The 21,480-nt window shown below is 39.0% G+C and overlaps 1 protein-coding gene across 3 annotated transcripts in view; it reads right to left on the minus strand.

Moving 5' to 3' along the window:
- FARSB (phenylalanyl-tRNA synthetase subunit beta) overlaps positions 1–21,480 on the minus strand; it is a 75,290-nt gene that overhangs the window by 18,657 nt on the left and 35,153 nt on the right. For all 3 annotated transcript variants that reach the window (XM_078071355.1, XM_036098686.2, XM_078071353.1), the window contains 2 exons: positions 18,497–18,614; positions 6,423–6,578 (listed from right to left, as the gene is read on the minus strand). In XM_078071355.1, coding sequence (XP_077927481.1) covers positions 6,423–6,578; positions 18,497–18,614 — 274 coding nt within the window. The remainder of the gene's footprint in view (positions 1–6,422; positions 6,579–18,496; positions 18,615–21,480) is intronic.

Consider the following 21,480-nt stretch of genomic DNA (forward strand, 5'->3'; position numbering starts at 1 on the left):
TCCTGGGATCGAGCCCCGCATTGGGCTCCCTGCTCAGCAAGGAGTCTGCTTCTCCCTCTCCCTCTGCCCCTCCCCTGCTTGTACACTCTCTGTCAGATAAATAAAATCTTAAAAAAAAAAAAAAAAAAACGCACACTGGAAAGAAATGCCAGTGGTGAGCAACAACAGCCTTCAAGGCAACAAGACACAAGTGTGTCCACAAGACGAATATCCAGGAAGGTGGCGGAAATGAAACCACTCCATATGTGGACAGGAGAGTGAGTCATCAAAATTGTGCTCAAAAGTCTAAAGTAAAGGGATACAACAACTGAGAGAAAGAAAAAATGATTTTACTAGGAGTTAATTTTAAAATGACTTAGAAGTTAGCTTGAAACTTGGTTCCATAATCTTAAAGCTGGACAGCACTCAATTCTGCCGAGGAGTTCAGGCAGGTAGAAATTAAAATATAACTTATAAGTCAGGATTGGTTTTATCTTTGAGAAAAGAAAACTCCAAATACCAATGGCTTAAAGAACACAGAAGTTTGTATCAAAGGCAGAGTTAAGTGCTCCAGGGAAATAGGCCTTTATTCTGAATGGCCACGTGTTCAGCTAACTACTCCACATTAGCCCCACCTAGGGATTTATTCATTATGTTCACCTCTTCTCTATCCACCTACCCACCCACCCACCCACCCACCCATCCATTGTTTTAATCTTCTGGATTGGCCACTGAGAGGGTTGAACTTTAGTTTACCAGAATACATCATTCCCTAGGAATTCACCGGACAGTATTCTTAACCAATACGCCACAGCACACCCATGTGCCAAAACCAGGTGCCACCCAAGTCTGATCAATGTGTAAACGTGCTACTACCCGAGGAAAGTAGAACCGTCTTATATATAAGATGAAAATGGAATAGTAAAAGTCACCCTAAAAATCCTCTAAATTTTCGGCATCTGGGCACTTGAAATAAGCTAAAAATGAACTTCTTTGTATTTGGGCCATGACCTTTTCTATAGAAGCCAGGTTCTCGTTGGGAAGCAGGAAGGAGAGGAGTACAGGGTGACAAAGTCTTTTGCCCACTATAAATGGCTGAATTTAAGTAACTCCAAAGACTGCATGCATTTACAGCCTCCATGCTCAATACTAGCTCTTGGGGGCAGAAAAGGAGGTGTGAAAAAAATCTTATAAATTACAATTGTTTGTGGCCCTCCAAAGCCGAGCCCAGCGTGACCACCTCGCTCCTCGGTACTCAGTTCCCCCCACTACAGGGGCAGCACGGACACGGAGGAGGAAGCAAGCGTACGCAAGGCCAGCGAGTACAAAACCCCGGCAACGCACGGCTGGACTCCGACGAAGACGCTACGGCTCCCGAAGCCGCGCGGACGGCTGGCCGCACATGCGCAGAGGCTGCTGTCCGCTGCCTCGGGGATGCCGTTCACGCCCGACTCCAAGAGCTTCCGTGATGGCTCAGGCTTTGAGAAAAAGAAAGTTTCTAACTCGAAAAGTTATTCAGCACACCATTAATTACATCATGTGCCAAAAAGAAGAAACCATGACAATATCTGACTACCAGCTATTTTCTCTCAAGAAAAAGGTAAATTCACTAATGATTAAGAAATTAATTTCATTTGTTTTACTTTTGCTGAAAAAAGGTTTTAATGACAAAATGTGATTAATTGGCATATATAATTTGACACACTATAATTTGTATAAGTAAATAAACATGAAAAGTTATTCAGTAGATACAATTTAACTTTTAAGTTAGAACTTTATTTTTTTTTAATTTTTTTTAAAGATTTTATTTATTTATTTGACAGAGACAGAGATAGCGAGAGCGGGAACACAAGCAGCAGGAGAAGCAGAGGGAGAAGCAGGCTTCCCGCCGAGCAGGGAGCCCGATGCGGGCCTCGATCCCAGGACCCTGGGATCATGACCTGAGCCGAAGGCAGACGCTTAACGACTGAGCCACCCAGGCGCCCTAGAACTTTATTTTTAACCTTCAATTTTTAAGAAGGTTCATACTTACTCTTTTTAGGTATGAAGCACAGCTATACATAAAGTACATAATATGTAGGGGCAATTAGAAAAAGTCTAAAAAGGTTCCCTAGGGGAGAGACAATAAAAGCAAGTTGAGAAACAGTTACTACAACATGGATCAGATGGGAAACGGAGCGGAGTCATCCAAGTGGAGGGTGGAGCACTGCAATCTGCTGAGTACTGGAACATCAAGTACGTACCCCCCACACACACACAAAGTGAAACGAACAGGAGTCAGAAGAGGAGGCAGAAACAAACAAAACCACAGGGCTAAGTGAACCGCGTATCAACGGCTCGAGCGTCAAACACCGTGGTACCCGGTACAGGGCTGCTCCCTGCGTGGGGATCACGGCTGCTGCAAAACTGGTTTGAGTTGTTTAATCCCTTCCAAGAAGGTAACAAAAACTGTATCTTAAGGCTTGCCTGAAACACGAAAAAGCAGAGAAGCAGAGGAATAAGTACTGTTTTTACACAGGGTAGTAAGGTCCGGAAGCTTAAAAACATGTAAACCTTTTTTCTTTTAAACTTGATGCCTTAGGAGAGTGATGCCTTTGTTGGTGGTAACTAAGTGTGGACACATCATATGGATCTCCCCCCCCTTTATTCGAGTCCAGAACATTTGTGTAAGTCAAACCATAAATGGAACACCTTTACTTCAACAAGTTGTTCAACAGATCTTCTCATTTATTTCCAAGCTCAAGTTACACTAAAAACCAGTGTGAAGACTAGGAAAACCCTCACAGTTTCACCCGTGTTTTTTTAGCATCTGAAATCCTTCACAGGTGTCCTAAAAGAGGAAAAGGTCATGACCTACAGGTCAAGTCAATGATCATTAGGTGTTGCTGTAACAGAAGGTATCTAAATAACCACTAGGGGTACATATGGTGCAGGATAAAATGTGCGTATTACTTACATGGTTATTGTTCATTTCACAAGATGAATTCTGAGCAGCATGAAAACTAGAATGGTCAAAACTAAAAGCTGTAACACCTGTCTCTCAGGGATCTTGTCTCAAGTTAAACTGAAGTTTTCTGGAGAATTGTAAATAAAACAAAACTGAACTCGGTAAAAAAATTTAAAAAGGGGAAAAATTACAAACTAAAGTCAATGCAGCCAACTGCACACAAAGCCTTCCACCTCCTACAAGGAATTATTTTTGCCACTGATATGCCCAGCAACCACATAACTGTCCTAAACAAAAACGTTGAGATTTTTTTCTTGCCCAAAAGTGGTTTCTGAAAAGGATAAATGCATTCTGACATACATAATTTAGTTTGCAACAAACCACAAAAGGGAAGAAGCTTGGGGGAGGGGGGAAGGCATATATATGCTGCAATAATCTGACCAAATGCCATTAAAACACTGAGCTGAACCCTTCTGAAACCCTCAAAGGCTCTACAGTCTGCTAAAACATTAAAGGTTTTTTTCCTCCCTCCCACTTAACTGCCCTTATTCTATCATCAACTCCACGTTCTATCTCACGCTACGTTAAATGCAAAGGTGCTCAGCGAGTGAAAACTCTAAGACTAAGCGACTGTGGCTTCTAAGTCTGGCCGCAATCGTGAGCCAAGAGTGCTCCAGCACAGACTCCTCAAGACTGCAGAGAGCTGCTGCCTTCATTTAAACAAGGTTACATCCAATGTCAATAGAATGCCTTGGGATCGATGCAACGATCGATCAAATGAGCTTCCAGATTTCTCTCACAATGGACAGGGCCACATTTCTCAAAGGGGAATCAAATTCTGTTCCACTCATCACTACCACCAAACAGCACAGCACAAAAGGAAGTCGGTGGTGTTCATTAGAAAAGACAGAAGAAATTAGGTATAACTGCCAATGAACTGACATTAGCAGGAATCTCTGGTGAACAGACTTAGCTCAATTATAAATGCAAAGCCACCAGGGATTTTTAATTATTAAAAAGTAAACCATATGCCAGAGTAACAGAAGACAGCTCAGTGATCAAGAATGGTAGGAAATGGCAGCTCTTAATCTGCTTCTGTTCTTTTTGATACTCTCAAGACCTTCTCTTTGCAGAAAAAGCTATACGCAAAGTAACAGTAAATCGGTAGAAATGATGTAGCTAAACACGCTCCAACTACCAAATTCCTGTGTTTACACATATTTACTTAGGAGATATCTATGTATATCTATATGATCTATATAATAGATATGTGAAATTTTAGATGAATACCAGCTTTCCTACTGACTTACTTTGACAAACCACTTACTTTAAGTGTCGATTTCTTTAACCATAAAAGAAGACCATGTTTGTCATTAATCAAAATAGACTTAGAAATGCCTACGAGAAATGAGGAACTATTATTTAGAATGACAGTAATTCTCTGTGGCTTGATGGCTCTTATAGAAAGCACTTTAAAAAAAAAAAAAAGATGTGGCTCATGCTGGTGATAGGGACACTAGAAGTAAATACCCTGTTTTATTTTCCCAAAATAGCCAGTTTAGATATACTGAAATATGTACTGATCCAGGCCACCCATATACATAAAGAGGTTGTATCAAAGCTTTTCAAATTCATAAATCTAGGATATTTCATAGGCGTCAAAACTTTAAAACATTAGAATATTTTACTATGAAAGCCTAAATAAATTCAAAAGGAAACAGAATATTGACTCTGTCCTCATACTAAATCAAAACTATAGTAACAACTTGGTCTAAAACACTGAACATAAAGATTTACAACCACATGAGGTTACAATTTATGAATGCATTTTCTAATTAAAAAAAAAAAAACTCCAAACCAAAACAGATACCTACATATCAGGGAAATTAAGTACGAAGCACTACATATTTTAGCACCAAAATAATAAAGGATTTAAATACTGCCATAGGTTTAGAATTATAAAAATCTGACTTTTAAAAAGATCAACACATACTAGCTGTTATTATAAAAGTTCCAAGCGGCACATACCATGAAATTTTCCAAATGCTAAGTGCTGTAGCTCCTACCTTTCAGAAGTTTCTTAAATCAGTCTTCTTGGAATAGCTACGCCCAACACTGAAGTTCAAGTTTCAAGTCCACATCCTCACTACTATAGTTTAGTGTATACTCTATCACAGTATACACACCCCAATACCTTCCAACCATCCTCTTTACCTCTACTCTCTATGCTACCCAACCTCCATACTGCTGCCAGATTAATCCCTTGGACTCACAGATCTAAGTTATTTCACTTACTTGCTTTAAAAAAAAAAACCAAACCAAAAAAAAAAAAAAAAAAAAAAAACGCTTCCGTATTTTTCTATTAGCTAAAATCCCTTATTCTAGCATCCAGGATGCTAAATATAGTCCTAAGCCTCCTCCTCACCATACAGTCAAACCAAACTGCACTAAGCCACATATGCCGTCCTATTTGTCTTTGCTCATGTGGCCTGCCTTGCCTCCTTCCACTATACGTAACTGCCAAATAACACTTTTTATTTTTTTGTTTTTTTTTTTTTTTAAGATTTTTTTTTTATTTATTTGCGAGAGAGAGAATGAGAGACAGAGAGCATGAGAGGGAGGAGGGTCAGAGGGAGAAGCAGACTCCCCGCTGAGCAGGGAGCCCGATGTGGGACTCGATCCCGGGACTCCAGGATCATGACCTGAGCCGAAGGCAGTCGCTTAACCAACTGAGCCACCCAGGCGCCCCCCAAATAACACTTTTTAAAAAAATGAATGTTCTGTTAGAAATTTAAGAGGCCAAATAATGATAAAAAATTGTCAGGTAAACAGTAGGAACAAGTGGTCAAATATTTCTTTCAAGTTCCTCTCGATCTCTAGTCTAATAAAACAAACTCAGATTCAAACTACAGGGATACTAAAAGCAGAAACTCCAGAATGCCTCCCATCAGGAGAACCCAGGCGCGTCAGTAGTATATAGACTCCGTCTGGTTAGCCTAACTGAAACTCCCCAACGCATTTTACTGCCCTTGGGCTTTCATACAGGAGGAATCTCACTCTTCCTCAGTCAATCTTGGGACTTGATTAACATGTGAAGTCTCTCAGGATAACTTGTCAGGTTTTTCTTTTGCCGTAAAGGCTTCAGACGGGCAGCTTCTGAATGCACATCATCAGGTTAGGTTCTCCCAGCTTCCAGTTTGGACCCCTGAGTTCAGAAGTCTCACCATGGGGCTAGGGGCTTGATGGTGCCAATAACTAGGGGCTACCACACTCAGCTGAAACAGAAGTATTTTGTGCAAAACTAGAAGACTCTACAAGCATTTTCCTAAGATGCTGCAGGGAAAAGGAATGTTTTCTGGAAAATACTAACAATTAAATGAAATGAAGTTCTATTTCCCACCTCCCCACCCCAATCAAACCGAAAAAACTATCAAAAATAGGGCCTGGACTCTTCATGACATTATCACTAACTCTGGATTCGGCCGATCAGTCTTACCTTCTGATGCTTTGATCACATATCCGCCCTTCTTTTCACCAGGAGGCACATTAAGCAACTGCATGATTCTGTCCAGTAACCCATGGATTATCTCGAACCCAGGATTCTTGTTGTAATAAACAGCACAGAGATGCCTGTAGTTTCTTGCACCTACATCTGAAAAAATAAAAGAATTGGCCAAAACTCAGTACCTGAGTTTTATCATCCCTATAAAATAGGATAGGAAAAGTAAGATGGAGAAACAAAGGCTCAGAAAGATTTTGCCCAGGGTCAAGCCAACTAGCTAGAGCTAACTGTAATTAATTACATAGCTAATAAGGCCATGGTGACCATTACTTAAGAAAGTACTATGGGCCTAAAAAGCATCTTTATGAAACTTAAGAGCTAGAGCAAATACTTATTGGAAAAAAAGAGAGAGAGAGAGACCATTAAGTTCAAAAAAAGTCAAAATTAAATTATATCGTTTAAAGAACACACACAGGTTGGGAAACCATGAAGTGAAGAAGGGAATAACTATCACAAAAGTTAGGACAGTGATTACTCTAAGAGAAGTGATATGATGGGGAAGAGCCTTACAAGAAGTTTAAGATACTGGCAATATTCTTTAGTTTGGATGGCCGCAGTAGTATTTGCTTTACAATCTTCTTAAATCATATACACAGATACTCCTCACAATTACAATACAATTACAATAGGAAGATAAGAATCACACCAATGTAAAAATAAGCTAAAAAAAAACCCAAAAAACAAAAAAAACCTCTACAAACAGGAAAAAGACTGAAGAGAAATATACCTAAATGTCAACAGAGGTTATATTTGAGCAGAGATCATTTTTTTCCAAGTCTCATCTATTTTCCAATTGTTCTTTGATTATTATGTATTATTCTACTTTGAAAATCAGAACTTACAAAATGTACTATTTTAAGACAGACATGCAGCAATCCAAAAGAACCCTGCTGGTGACTGGATAAACAAACTGTGGTTCATCCACACAGTGGAATGAATACTACTCAGCAACAAAAAGGAACAAACTATTAACAGACTTGACATCTTGAATGAATCTCAAGGGCATTCTACTGAATGAAAGAAGCCAGTCTCAAAAGACTACATATAAGTGCATTTTTTGGACATTCTGGAAAAGGCAAAACAATAGCAACTGAGAACAGACGGTGGTTGCCTGGGGTTAGATGTGGGGGAAAAATGTGACAGGAGGGTTTTGGTCGTGACAGAGCTGTTTTGTATCTTGTAGTTATGGTTACAAAGATCTGAAACTTTATTAAAACTCCTTTTCAAAAAAAAGTGTATAGCGTATAAAGGTAAACTCAAACTCAACAGTGAGCATTTAATCTTAACAGATATATACACTTGTGGCCCTTTAATTCCGAAGGAGACGACTGCTCTGACACAAACACTGAATGAATATGGACTTCATTTTGCTGTTCAAATTACAGAAAGAATTACAAAATAGTATCTGGGGGGAACTGAAAATAATCTACTTTATATTAGCATGTGCTGAGCAAAAGTTCTCCCACAGATTTATTCCCATAGCCATTTCCATTGACAAAATATAAAATGTCTTTTACCTTCCATATATCCAAATAAAACACGGGTATTTTAAGACACCATACTACTAAAGTAATATAAAAGGGAGCACATAAATGGGGCAAAAAGTGAAACTAACAACTGATTATCTACTATGTGCTAGGTACTTAGCACCTATCATTCTATCTATAATCTTACTTAATTTTCAAGACAATCATGTAAAGTGAGTTTTATCATCCCTATAAAATAGGATAGGAAAAGTAAGATGGAGAAACAAAGGCTCAGAAAGATTTTGCCCAGGGTCAAGCCAACTAGCTAGAGCTAACTGTAATTAATTACATAGCTAATAAGTTATAAAAGCAGAGGGGCGCCTGGGTGGCTCAGTTGGTTAAGCGACTGCCTTCAGCTCAGGTCATGATCCTGGAGTCCCGGGATCAAGTCCCGCATCGGGCTCCCTGCTCAGCGGGGAGTCTGCTTCTCCCTCTGACCCTCCCCCTGCTCGTGCTCTCTCTCTCTATCTCATTCTCTCTCTCAAATAAATAAATAAAAAATCTTTAAAAAAAAAAAAAAAAATAAGTTATAAAAGCAGAAATGGACCAGGATCATCTGGCTCTAGAACACATGTTCTTTTACTAAACACTGGAAATCCCTAAGTCTCTAAAGGATTTTTTTTTTTTTAAGATTTTATTTATTCATTTGAGACACAGAGATAGAGAGAGAGAGAGAGAGCATGAGCAGGGGGAGAGGGAGAAGCAGGCTCCCCGCTGAGCCAGGAGCCCGATGTGGGGCTCGATCCCAGGGACCCTGGGATCATGACCTGAGCCGAAGGCAGACGCTCAACCATCCGAGCCACCCAGGTGCCCCTCTCTAAAGGATTTAGAGGAGAAAATCCCTGAAGGACTTAGATGAAAACAAATAATATAAGAGCAAACTTATGGATAGATATACACCTACTTAATATAGTCAAAGATGTACATTCTTGAAATGGTTTTGATAGGACACATATTTTAGTATTCTCAAGTGTTTTATTTTTGAAGTCCTTAAACTAAAGTTTCTAGCATTCAACAATATTGTAATTCATGGAAAGTGTGTTCGGAATGGAACTTCTGACTGAACGCATGTAGAGAAATAAGCCTTGTAACATTTCTTAGTGCCTTCTACATTCAAGGCCCTCGGCTCTAGGTATTCCTAGAGGGATACGGTCAAAGCCAGCTCCGGGCCTGCACAGACTAAGCCCTCAACAATTAATTTCTGAATAAATGAACAAAGCCTGGAGAGGGAGGTAAACACACACATAAAACTATTACACAAGACCAGGCCCAGCCAGTGGGCCACATTCTAAGTCAGCACAAGAGCCCGCTGATGTAGGAAAGGGAGTTCTGTACCACTGTCACTCTCTCTCTCGTTTCCACTTGCAAGAATAAGGAAATCTGGTGTCTAAATGCTCTAATGGAAGGTGTAAGAATAAAGATTAATATTAAAACCAGGCAGGCATAAAACCTCACTAAACCAACCACATGCATAAACTCAAATGAGGGGCTTGATTTCTCCGTAGGAACACACACACATGCTCGCGTATACACGCACACTCCCTGAAGGGAAAAAATGAAATGAAACAGAACTAAATTATCCCTTTCATATTACTGACTTGCTCCTGGGTATCTTTGCCATATGGTACCCATTTGTTGGGGTCACATGCTTCCACTTTAACATACAAACATGTATTCAAACTACTTTGTTGTTCCATTTTTGCTGGGAGAGAAGAGACCAACAGTAATGCCAACATTCAGACAGCTTAGCAACATAAACTGGAAGCTTTATTTTGGTAACCTTTGTGCCTTGGAATACTTCTTTCCTGATCTCCAAACTACATAAAACTTACCTTTCTGATAAGAGGAGCAACATCTGGTTTAAAGACTTAGAATTTAGAACAAGTTGAGTGATTCTGATAATTAGAATGATGAACTTACAATAAAAAATACAGGACTTAAATTATACTCTATTCAAGAAAGGCTTCAGGATGTTTGCATAACACACATACACAAATGAGCTATGTATTCCTGGATACGATTCCGCAATATTTTTAAGAAAAGCCGCAGATTTGTAGGGCCTTGTACTAAACCCACTGTAAGAATTAAGCTATTTAGGCAGCCCCTCCAACTCCCATCACTGACTGGCCATTTTTTTCCACATTTCCCAAGCGTTACCACTCCCTCTAGACTTGCTTCCTCCCATCTCACTAAGATATTCCCTTTGCTGTAGCCGAACTGAATTAAAGGAGGAAATAACCACATATGCAGTTCCACCCATTCGTCCTTGGAGAAACTGCTAGATATAGTAAAATTCTCATTTCCTCATATTTTGCACTGAGGGACCATATTACATCACAGGAAGTTCACTCACTGCATGCCACAAAGTAAGAACTATTTAAATTTCATGCCAAAAACAAGGGTTTGTTGGAAATGCCTTAGTTCTTTATAACTCAGTTAACAGACCTCTTGTGTCATGCCATCAAACAATTCTGCTTTTTAAATGGGCCTGCCAAGTATGTCAGCCTAAATTACCAATGTATTTCACAGACTTCAAAGTACTGCCCGGAGAGGCTGATCTAAACCACCCAAGGGGGGGTGGGTGGCTACAATTCCATAAGCTGAAAGAAAATGCAAAATGATTTTTTTTTAAAGAGGAGGGAAAAAAAGAATGGTACATGATGTCCCTCAGTAAAGTAAAACTACTGCCTACAGCTCAAATTTTTCAAACAGGCTCTTGCTTGGTGTAGGGCCTCTTTCACCAAAGTACCAACGATAAGAAGCAAATTACAGTATTAGGTTATGTTATTATATATGGACCGCCTGGAAGAGGGCAGAGTCTTCGAGAAAATGACTCCATCTCTATTTTCATATTCACCTGAAGGCCCAAATATAGATGCTAGGAGAACGCCTACTGAAAAACCAAAAAGGCTTCCAAAGTAATCAGTGGCTGATACGGAGCATGAGATGAGGAGTCCGGCCAAGACTGAGAAAATAGTATGAATCACCCTAATTTTTAATCCATTCCATCCAATACATTTCTTTAATATTAGTACCCAAGAGACTATACAGCTAATGTGGCAAATTTTAAGTATCTCCTGAAGAATTTCAATGTAATATTAAATGATTCACAAAAGCTACAAGAATCCTGTGAAGACCTATACCTTAAAAACTATCTAATGTGTGAAACAGGAACCTTTACACACTGGTGGTAGGGCTGCAGGTTTGTTAAAAAAAAAAAAAAATCCCTGGGCGCCTGGGTGGCTCAGTTGGTTAAGCGACTGCCTTCGGCTCAGGTCATGATCCTGGAGTCCCGGGATCGAGTCCCGCATCGGGCTCCCTGCTCAGCGGGGAGTCTGCTTCTCCCTCTGACCCTCCTCCCTCTCATGCTCTCTGTCTCTCATTCTCTCTCTCTCAAATAAATAAATAAAATCTTTAAGAAAAAAAAAAGTCCTTTTTGGAAGAGAATTTAAGACAGCAAGCATTTAATATGCTTACCTATGGACTGACCAATTCTATTTCTACAAATACAAATTAGTATAAGTGTACAAGGATATTCATTACAACAGACATATTAGCAAAAACCTGGTAGCAATCTAAATATTCATCATAATAGTCTGAATTATAATGCAGCCATACGATGGAATATTATACAGCCATTAAAAAGAATGAGATGGACAGAATGTGTTCACAGGGAAAAGATAAAGCATAGGACAGCTAAAGCATAATCCCATTTGTGTAAACACTAGAAAGTATTTTTTGTAAAGATTTTATTTATTAGAGAGAGCAAGTACAGAAGTGGGGGGGAGGGGCAGAAGGCGAGGTAGAAGCAGACTCCTCACTGAGCAGGGAGCCCGACACAGGGCTCGATCCCAGGATCCTGGGATCATGACCTGAGCCGAAGGCAGATGCTTAACCAACTGAGCCACCCAGACACCCCAACATTAGAAAGTATTTTTCTGTATCTACGGCTATACAGAGAAATGTAAAACATATGGTTGCATATGCATAGAAAATATCTGGCAACTAACTGCAAGAGTAGGATTAGGGAGAAATTGGATACCTGATTTTTTTCATGTGAAAAGAACAGAACTGCTCTTAATATATATCTATAAAGTTTTAAAGGTAGTACAAATAAATTTTATGAACATAAAACTTAAGAAAAATTTTCCTTAAAATTTCTGTACTGTAACACCAAAGTACAGATTTTTTTTTTTAAGGTAATGCTGAAAGCCAAGAAATTAATGTGAGGGGGAAAAAAAAAATCTATGACCTTCTCAATGCATGAAGGAAAAAGTTATAACCTTATGGGTTGGCTTTTAGTTAACATAAACCTGGAATAGATTTTTATCTATTAAAAAAATACGGTATGCAATGCATGACAGAGCATATTATACTCACGTTTGCAGATTTTAACTGTGTGAAACCAAATGTACTAAAATAACTTTCCATATTAAAAATGATGTTATTTACAGTTAAGATGCCATTATATAGGAGGATGATGCTACTTCAAATATTGTTAATGTCAATGTTCCTTACACCCATATTTTTTGAATTATTAATTGGAAATTCTACATGCCAAAAATATGAAGTAGTAAAATTAAATTAATCCAGACTGATGACATAAGCTCTCTTCAGAAAACTGCATTCCACATGTAGATGCTAGATAATCTTCCATTATTTGATGGCTACAGAATTAATGGACAATTTCTCAGAGCTTAAGTATTTCACAAGCTCATAATGAAAACACTATTACTGAGCTCTTTATCAAGCAAAGAATTATAGAAAAAACTATAAAGATCTGGCCCCCAAATTCAGTAGTTTACAAAACAAGACAGATCCATGAATGGTACAGAGAGCAAATTGGAAGAACAAACCAAATCATAGAGCAGTGACTTATTTATGTTCTACACAGCTATGGTGGCTGCCCAAGGAGGAAAAAGGAACAAGAATCTTACATATTGTGATTAACATTAAAAGAGGTTCTGAATTTCCACATTTAAATAAGTCAGGGTAAAAAGTAGATCCTTCTGATTTAGAAAAGCTACAGGAAGGGGAGCCTGGGTGACTCAGTCGGTTAAGCATCTGACTCTTGATTTAGGCTCAGGTCATGATCTCAGGCTTGTGGGATCAGCCCCACGCTGGGCTCTGTGCTTAGCGGGGAGTCTGCTAGATATTCTCTCCTTCTCCTTCTGCCCTTCCCCTTGCTCATATTTGTGGGCCCTCTCTCTCTCTCTCTCAAATAAATAAATCTTTAAAAAAAGAAAAACTTCAGGAAATATGTGAAATTTGAGAAACTAGTAGAACTATTTGGGGATGGGGGGCAGAGAAAATGCAGCTTGTACCAGGACTGTAGCAATGCTCTGGAGAAAGTAGGAATGGTCTGAGCAAGAAGTGAAGGCTTGAAGTGAGCTACGGCAAGTGAGGTAGCTGGAGCCCTCCAAGTGGTCAAGGACCTGTAACCTACTCCATCTACTATAGTATTAAAACCCAAGAGTCTCTAAGTGCCTAGTTCAAACTAAAGTGCATGATGATTTGATTTTCCAAGATTCTCTACAGATATATGTCAAACTGACAACTGGATGACTGCATCATGCTAAATCTAAGTACCCTTTACAAAGCCAAAGTAAGTCATCTTTCTTAAGCTATGGTTCCTTTTAAACTTTTAAGACTCAACCCGGTGATGTGTTTTCTCCTGCCATCTCAGTGAGCTTCTAGGCATGCTGGCAGCCTCAGGGACCATCATGGAATAAACTGTGATGGCAGAATTCAATGTGCTTTTAATAAAAAGCCCGAATGTTGGACTTTGCAAAATATAGTTGCTTTTCTGGGCACAAAGATTAGCAATTTACAAGTAGGTCCTTTGCTCCTCTACAGTAATTTACTATTTTGTTTACAATTTAGTTATTCTTGACATTGAACGAAAGTAGGAACAACTGAAACCAATCAAGAACTCACACAGCAGCCTGATTTGATAGCTCCAGGGCCGCTTCTACTGACTTCCGCCATAAAGCTGAAAATGTACCCCACAGCAGAGTCTGCATTTAACTTCTCGTTCCAAAGACACATGCCACTCTGCCCAAAAGGGACAAATCAGCTTAGATGCTGGACTCATGACTAATTTTTAACAATGCGGCAGCAACTTTGGATCTTACAGCTCAATAAATGCAGTGATTGGCTCAGCCTTAAAGAACCGGAATGTGCTGGACTCCGAGTGGAAGTCTTACTATCTGAGAAGTGTGCCTGACTTAGTCACTAAGCAGGCAGTGGGCCTGACGGTCTCACAACATGGACAGCCAGTCAAAAGGTCCACAAGAGCATAAGAAACTGTCCAATGAGGTCAAGCATAAAAACAGGGGCTAGTAGGCTTTCATTTACTCTTACAGGAATGTAAGTCAAACAAAATTTGTGGGAGGCATACTGAAATCCAGCAGAAATTCCTTTTTCATTTCCATTGTGGAAGATACGCTTGCCTACACAAAACTGACAGGAGGCCGAGTCGGGGTGTTCCTTAATGTTAGAAAACAAATCAGTGGCAATTGTCACTCCTTCTCTGTGCTATCAGGGCCCCTTGTGCGCTCCCTTGGAGTATTACCTATAAAAATCTGCTCACCAGTCAGTCTCCCTCAAGACTGGAAACTGTCTCTCTCATATTACAAGCAGACCCTAGCAAAGGAAAGGAACTCAAAAAGACTTTTCTACCAGTGCAATGAATGAGACTGTCTTGCTCACTCTTGCACACATCTCTGCCCCTTCTGAACCAGTACTTTGGGTATGGCCCCCACTAATGAAAATCTAGGATGTTACACATTACTGGAAAACTCCTCTACCATTTCACTTTTAATGGTCTAGATTTTTCTTTTTCAAAAACAGTTTGAATATTTAGGAGGAAATGGCTAATATAAATCCAATAGGAAAATGCTTACTGGCTTAAAAGGCAGTAAAAACATTTGTGCTCAATTCATTGAAGAAAAGTGGGTGATGAATTACTGAAAACACAACATTCCTGAAAAACAAAATAAAACAACAACAACAAAAACCACATTCCTGTTTTTAAGTATATTTCCCCATCAGTACTTTTTGGTTTTCATACCCTAAAAAAGACAGTGCACAAGAAAAGAAAAGCCAATTAAATCATGTTAGGATAAAAATGAGCCCCAAGTGCCTCATCTTTAGTGTCAGCAAGGTGACATTAACCCTTTAATAGCCAAAAGTTTCCAAGTCATTCTCACAGAATATTACCATAGACCGGGATGTTACACATCTGGCCTTAGGGACTACTAATACTCTAACGCTAAGAGCAGACACCAAACAGTGATTACGTGGCTCGAACTTTTCAAAATGCAATTTCATTTAATCCTTACCAAAAATCTAGTAAGTGCTATGGTCATCCCCATTGCAACAGATGAGAAAACAGGCACAGAGAGATTACATAAATTGTCCAAAGTTCAGCAGCTCATAAGTGGCAGAACCATGACTCAAAACTACTCTGGCTCTACAGTCCTGAATCCACGGCGCTACACTGCCTTTCTTATAGAACCCTCTACGTACACCAAACGCCAGGTAGGGAGTCCGCTTGAACATATGTAGAATAATCCATCAGAAAAGCTACTTGTTAGGACATAAAATCCAGGCCTAACTAAAGAGAAAACCCACTCCGAAGCAAACTTAGATTTTCAAGATGGTAAACTTATTGAGCACACTCACCTCTTCTCATTCCTCAAATCCCACTGATGGGACAGAAAATTTGGAAGAAAATAAACCATAAGTGCAAGACAACAGGTAAGTAGGGTCAGATAAAAATGTTCCCATAGGGAAAACAGCAAAATAATCACAACTAAACACCCAAATAAGAGAGGTCTGCTACAGAGATGAAAACTATTCTTTCTGATGAAACAAAGTGCAGCAGAAATTCAAATCTGAATTAAAAAGTATAGGACTGGCTTTCTGGGGTTATCACCAGGGTGACTTATTAAATGATGGTCTACAGCCTAGTACTGCACAAGAGCTTGCTCTCAACAGGCGAGGCTATCTCCAAGTATGGGCCTTGGGGCAGAGTGGAGTCTATGTCTGGGCCTTTTCAAAAGACACATGAAAGAAAAAATAGTGAAGATATCCCTAACAAGGACTGCAATATAGTCAAGTGCTCCGTGCTTACGGTGAAAATTTCCTGTGGCAATTGTGGGGAACCCCACAGCTCCTCACCGTCCAGACTCTGAGCTGCTTGCTTGCAAGCATGCCCAGCCCTACAGAGCCCTGTAGGGAGTCCTTACCATTAGGGAGGAGGCCTACTGCTGAAATAGTATTATAAAACTTTTGAGGAGGGGCGCCTGGGTGGCTCAGTCGTTAAGTGTCTGCCTTCGGCTCGGGTCATGATCTCAGGGTCCTGGGATCGAGCCCCGCATCGGGCTCCCTGCTCAGCGGGGAGCCTGCTTCTCCCTCTCCCACTCCCTCTGCTTGTGTTCCCTCTCTCACTGTGTTTCTCTCTGTCAAATAAATAAATAAAATCTTTAAAAAAAAAAAAAAAAAACTTTTGAGGAAACTTAGACTCATTTTATACCTAAAAAAACACCTGCAGATTCAAAGTGAGGGGATGAAGAACGATTTAACATGCTAATGGACATCACAAAAGCAAGCCGGAGTAGCCATACTTACTTACACCAAACTAGATTTTAAACCACAGAGTGTAAACAAGAGATGAAGAAGGGTGCCATATCATAGTATAGGTGTCTATTCAACAGAAGATCTAAAAATTGTAAATATTTATGCCCCCAACTTAGGAACACCCAAATATATAAAACTTTTGAGGAAACTTAGTATAATTAACCTAATCCTATATTTGTAAATGTTTGGATCACCAAGGATCGGAACCTACAATTCAAAGAGCTAAGATGAAAGGAAAGGAGTCAAAGTTAACAGCAAAAATCTGACATTAAAATCGTAACAAACTCTTAGGTAATTGTACCAATGGAGGATTTGAGGCACAAAAACCCTCAGAACTACTTATAGCTGGCACTGAAAATGTTTTCTGATTCCTACCACAGATTGACCACCCAAAGAAAATTCTACATAGACTGATATTAAAATAAACTTTTATTCTCTAAGGATATATGCACAGAGACCAAATTCTGGCCCTAGTTCTAAGTCCAAAATTTATGCAGCCTTGGGCAAATTACTACTTTTCTGTCTTAGTTTTCCTACATATTAAGTGGGGACAGTATTTTTGGTCCCATCTGCCTCAAAGTCATAGATTAACAATCACAATAGAAAAGGTATATTTTTTTAAAAATTTCAAAAGTATAAAGTACCATACAAATGCAAGCTGATGCTGTTAATTGAACACAAGGCTGCACAGTGGAGAGCAGATGGAATCCAGCTTTGGCTGCAAAGCTTACTATGGAAGGTCCATATACAGTCAAGTGGACATGCCTCTATAATATCTATTTCCTAAGACAGGTTGATTTACAGTCAATAGTTCTTGACTACTCTGGATAGTCAGAATAATGCCACATCATCCTCTTCAGGAGTAACTGAGGAAAAGGCCTTTGCTGTTGTCAAGTGATTCAGAAGAACACACTCTGAGTTTCGCAGTCTGGAGTAAAACTCCTGAATAAACATCGTTAGGACTGGAACTGTCAAATTCAGAGAACCAGAGAAATACCACCAGGAATTCAGTCATTTGATGGCCCTGCTACCAAGAAGTGACCTCATATGCAGCTCCAAACAGACTTGTTGTCTAAGTCTGAAGACAGAAGTTTGAATAAGACAGACATCCTTGGCAATCAGGTTTAAGTACTACCTAAATATATGTTTATTAAATAACCTCTGAGTTCCAAATGGTGGACCAGGCAACTTATTATACTAACAAGTCCAGCCTATTCTCGAGGCAAAAACTGGTCAAACACATTTATAATGACTAATACAAGAGTGATGAATAGCTAATGCTAAACTAGAATGACAAGACATCAAAGTACCTTAAAATGATATGCACATATATCACAAGATTAAAAAAAAAAATGTTCCACAGTACTTTTCAAGCTGAGGTTTTAACAGGGTTCTTCATAAATGTTAAGTTCTTTAAGATTTGCCTTCTACTAGAAGAAATAAGAGAGAGCAACCAAATATCTGAATATATTGCTTGGATGGATTCATATCAATCAATCATAAAAACTAAATTTATAAAACAATTAGGAAAATGTAAACACTAGCTGGATGTTTGATGATAAAATAGTGTTGGGTTATTTTTAAAAAAACGAAAGTGGTATCTTTTATCTTTTAGATATATATATATCTTTTAGAAATACATACCAAAGTGTTTGCTGGTCAGATGGTAGGATGTCTCAGAATTACATCAAACTAACACGGGGGAGTGCCATGTGCTGACAACTGCTGAAGGTGGGTGCTGGATTCACAGGGGTGGTCACACTGTCCACTTTTATACAGAGCTGAGATTCTCAAAATAAAATGCTATAAGTGTACAAATCAAAGATGACTCGTTCTTACCTCTGCTAGAATCTTTTACTACGATGTCAGAGATTTCAAACAGTTTCAGAGGAAGGGGCATCTTCCGATTCGCAGCTATGGTCTTTAGGAGGCCAGGAAGAAGGGTAGTGCGTGCCACCTACAGGAGAAAACATGAAATTGCACTGACCAAATAAGAACCCAAGCAGACTTGGTTATAAGACAAGGCCAAAAGAACTCAACAGCTTCACAGTAGTAAGACTCTTCTGGAAAATGCAATGTGTAAATGTCCAAATCATCTTTAATTATCAATTCCAAAACAAAAAACTGAAAATATTCTGGATCCCAAACTTAGAAAGTGAAAAATCATAAAATCTGATCAAAAATTGAGAAACAAATATAAATACAATGCCTGTATCTAGGATTAGTTATTCTGTTATTTTTAAAATTAAAATTAGCTTCTAAGATTGCAAATATGTAAATTTTAATATCCTGTTTTATTTTATAAAGTAAATGAAGGAGATTACAAGAAATGCAAGTATTTAAATAGATTAAATATGAACTAATCGAATTCTTAAAAACCAAGACTAGGGAAAATGTAAATGCAATTAAAATATCACAACAATGAGAAAACAGAACACAAATATGTAAGCACTAAAAAAATTATGAAGCTGCTATGGGCAAGCTGTGACTATAGTTTTCAGCTTAGTGGCCAAAGAAATACAAACATACACCCTAGTTCTAAAAACAAACAACAGGGGCGCCTGGGTGGCTCAGTCATTAAGCGTCTGCCTTCGGCTCGGGTCATGATCCCAGGGTGGGATCGAGCCCTGCGTTGGGCTCCCTGCTCAACGGGGAGCTTGCTTCTCCCTCTCCCACTCCCCCTGCTTGTGTTCCCTCTCTCACTGTATGTCTCTCTCTGTCAAATAAATAAATAAAATCTTTAGGAAAATAAAATAAATAAATAAATAAATAATAAAAATAAAAACAAACAACAAAAAACAACTTCCCTACGTCTGTCTCAAATCTCTCATTCCAAGCTATATGAGATAGGTTAGGTTTCAACACAGCATGTTTCCAGAAGAGTTTTATGAGCAGTGGTAGGGCATCATCGTTAAGATCCAGGGCTCACAGCAGATACCAGCACCACTACCTTTGACCCAGACTACTTAAGCTGATTTCTCTGCTTCCTCTCCTGCTGCCTATGGCCTGTTCTCCACACAGTGTGATGATTTAAGGCCTACATCAGATCATGAAATTCCCCTGCTCAAAAATCCAACAGGTTTCCACCAAATTTTGAATAAACTCCATGCCTTGCATGGGGTCCTATCTGAATCTGGCCCTGGCCTCCTCTCTACCCTCCATGCCTGCTGCTCCCCGGGCTTCCTGGGTTTCAGGACACCCCCCAGCAGCATTCCAGCTCAGGCCTCTGAGCCACCTCTCTTCCTCTACTGCATATATTCTTCCTCTGGATTCACATGTGGCTGTCTTACTTTCTTCAGCTCTCTGCTCTGGCCCACAGAGGCCTGCCCTGACCATCCTGGCTAAAATGGCAGCCCCTCCAAGATCCTACGGGCATTAACAGGAAGCCCCTATGAAGACTTGCTGGTAGAATGTGTGTTGAGGGAAAGAGAAAACCTTCCCAGTCACGTTCACTCTGCCACCTGCTGCTAGTAGCCTTCAACTCCGTGCTTTTGTAAATATCGCTCTTTCACAACTGGAGAGGAAGTGCCCAAACCATTCATAGAAATAAAAGTACAATGTTAAAAGAAAGCTTAACTTACCAGAATATAAACAACCTACCTTTGTAAATAGCTTTTCCCAGTGGGTTTTTTTTCTTCCCCATTTTATAGATCAGCCTTATTTGCTTAAAAATTCACAGCAATACAAAAAATTAAACCTGACTCCAAATCAAGCTTCTAGATCTACCTACCAATTTACTAGAAATATAGGGGACCGCTGGAATGTATTTAACAAAATCCTAACTGTGAGAACTCTATAGAACAAAGGACACAGTTTCTTCAATGAAAAAAGCGAAGGAAGAGAGACAGAGATGGACAGAGGGGCAATCTGTAGATTAAAAGAGACGTAAGAAGCACATCGACTTTGACATGAAGTTCATACAAACTATTAAAAAAATTGAGACAAATGAGAAAATTTCAACAATGACTGGACATTTAAAAATATTAAGGAATACTATTGCTAATCTGGGGAAATGTGGTAGTATTCTGTAATTTTGTTTATAATTATAAAACTTACATGTTTTAACTAACATTTTTCTTCTTTTATCCATTCTCTAACACATCTACAGTTAGAAAATAGTCCAAAATTAAGAATTATTCAAGAAAAAGAATGGGATTAAACAATAAACTGAGTTACAAGACCATAAATAACTTTACATTTAACCATAAATAAACAGAAACCTGTTAGCCACATTAGTGTTGGTAGGACATTTCTACTGGTAAAGCAGGAGTAAAATATAGAATCTGTCCTGTCTAAAAGATGGACTCACCTAATGTATTTCATGCAGAAATACTGATTCTGAAAGTGTGCTAAACCACAGCTATATACAGTGATATTTAATGTGTTTCTGATTTTCCTTCCACTTAGATAAAATAGAGAAAACAGGATGCAAACCCTACAGAACATTACCACATCTTAAGAAATCTATCAAGCTTGATAAATGAAACTGGGAGAAAAAGGAAAATTTAGAATAAACTCAAATAAAAATCCAGTAAGATTTACTGAAAAACCCCTCTACCCAAATGAATTTGAGTGTCTCTCATTGAAAAGAACACCATGGGCATCTTTTAAGAACGGTAGAAAAGCTAGTGGAACTTATCACAATCCTTCCAAATTGGCATAAGATTCTTCAAAGTTCTGACACTGAATAGAGAGAAACAATTTATGTACTTGATGAATATTATTACCAGTTAGTTCTTTAAATAGCAGTCTAGCCCTAATCTACCACATTAGTGGTACAGATTAAATCTAACTTTAAAAAAATCCAAATTTTAACATTTTTA

Source organism: Halichoerus grypus, chromosome 4 (genome assembly GCF_964656455.1).
Source record: "Halichoerus grypus chromosome 4, mHalGry1.hap1.1, whole genome shotgun sequence".
NCBI lineage: Eukaryota > Metazoa > Chordata > Mammalia > Carnivora > Phocidae > Halichoerus > Halichoerus grypus.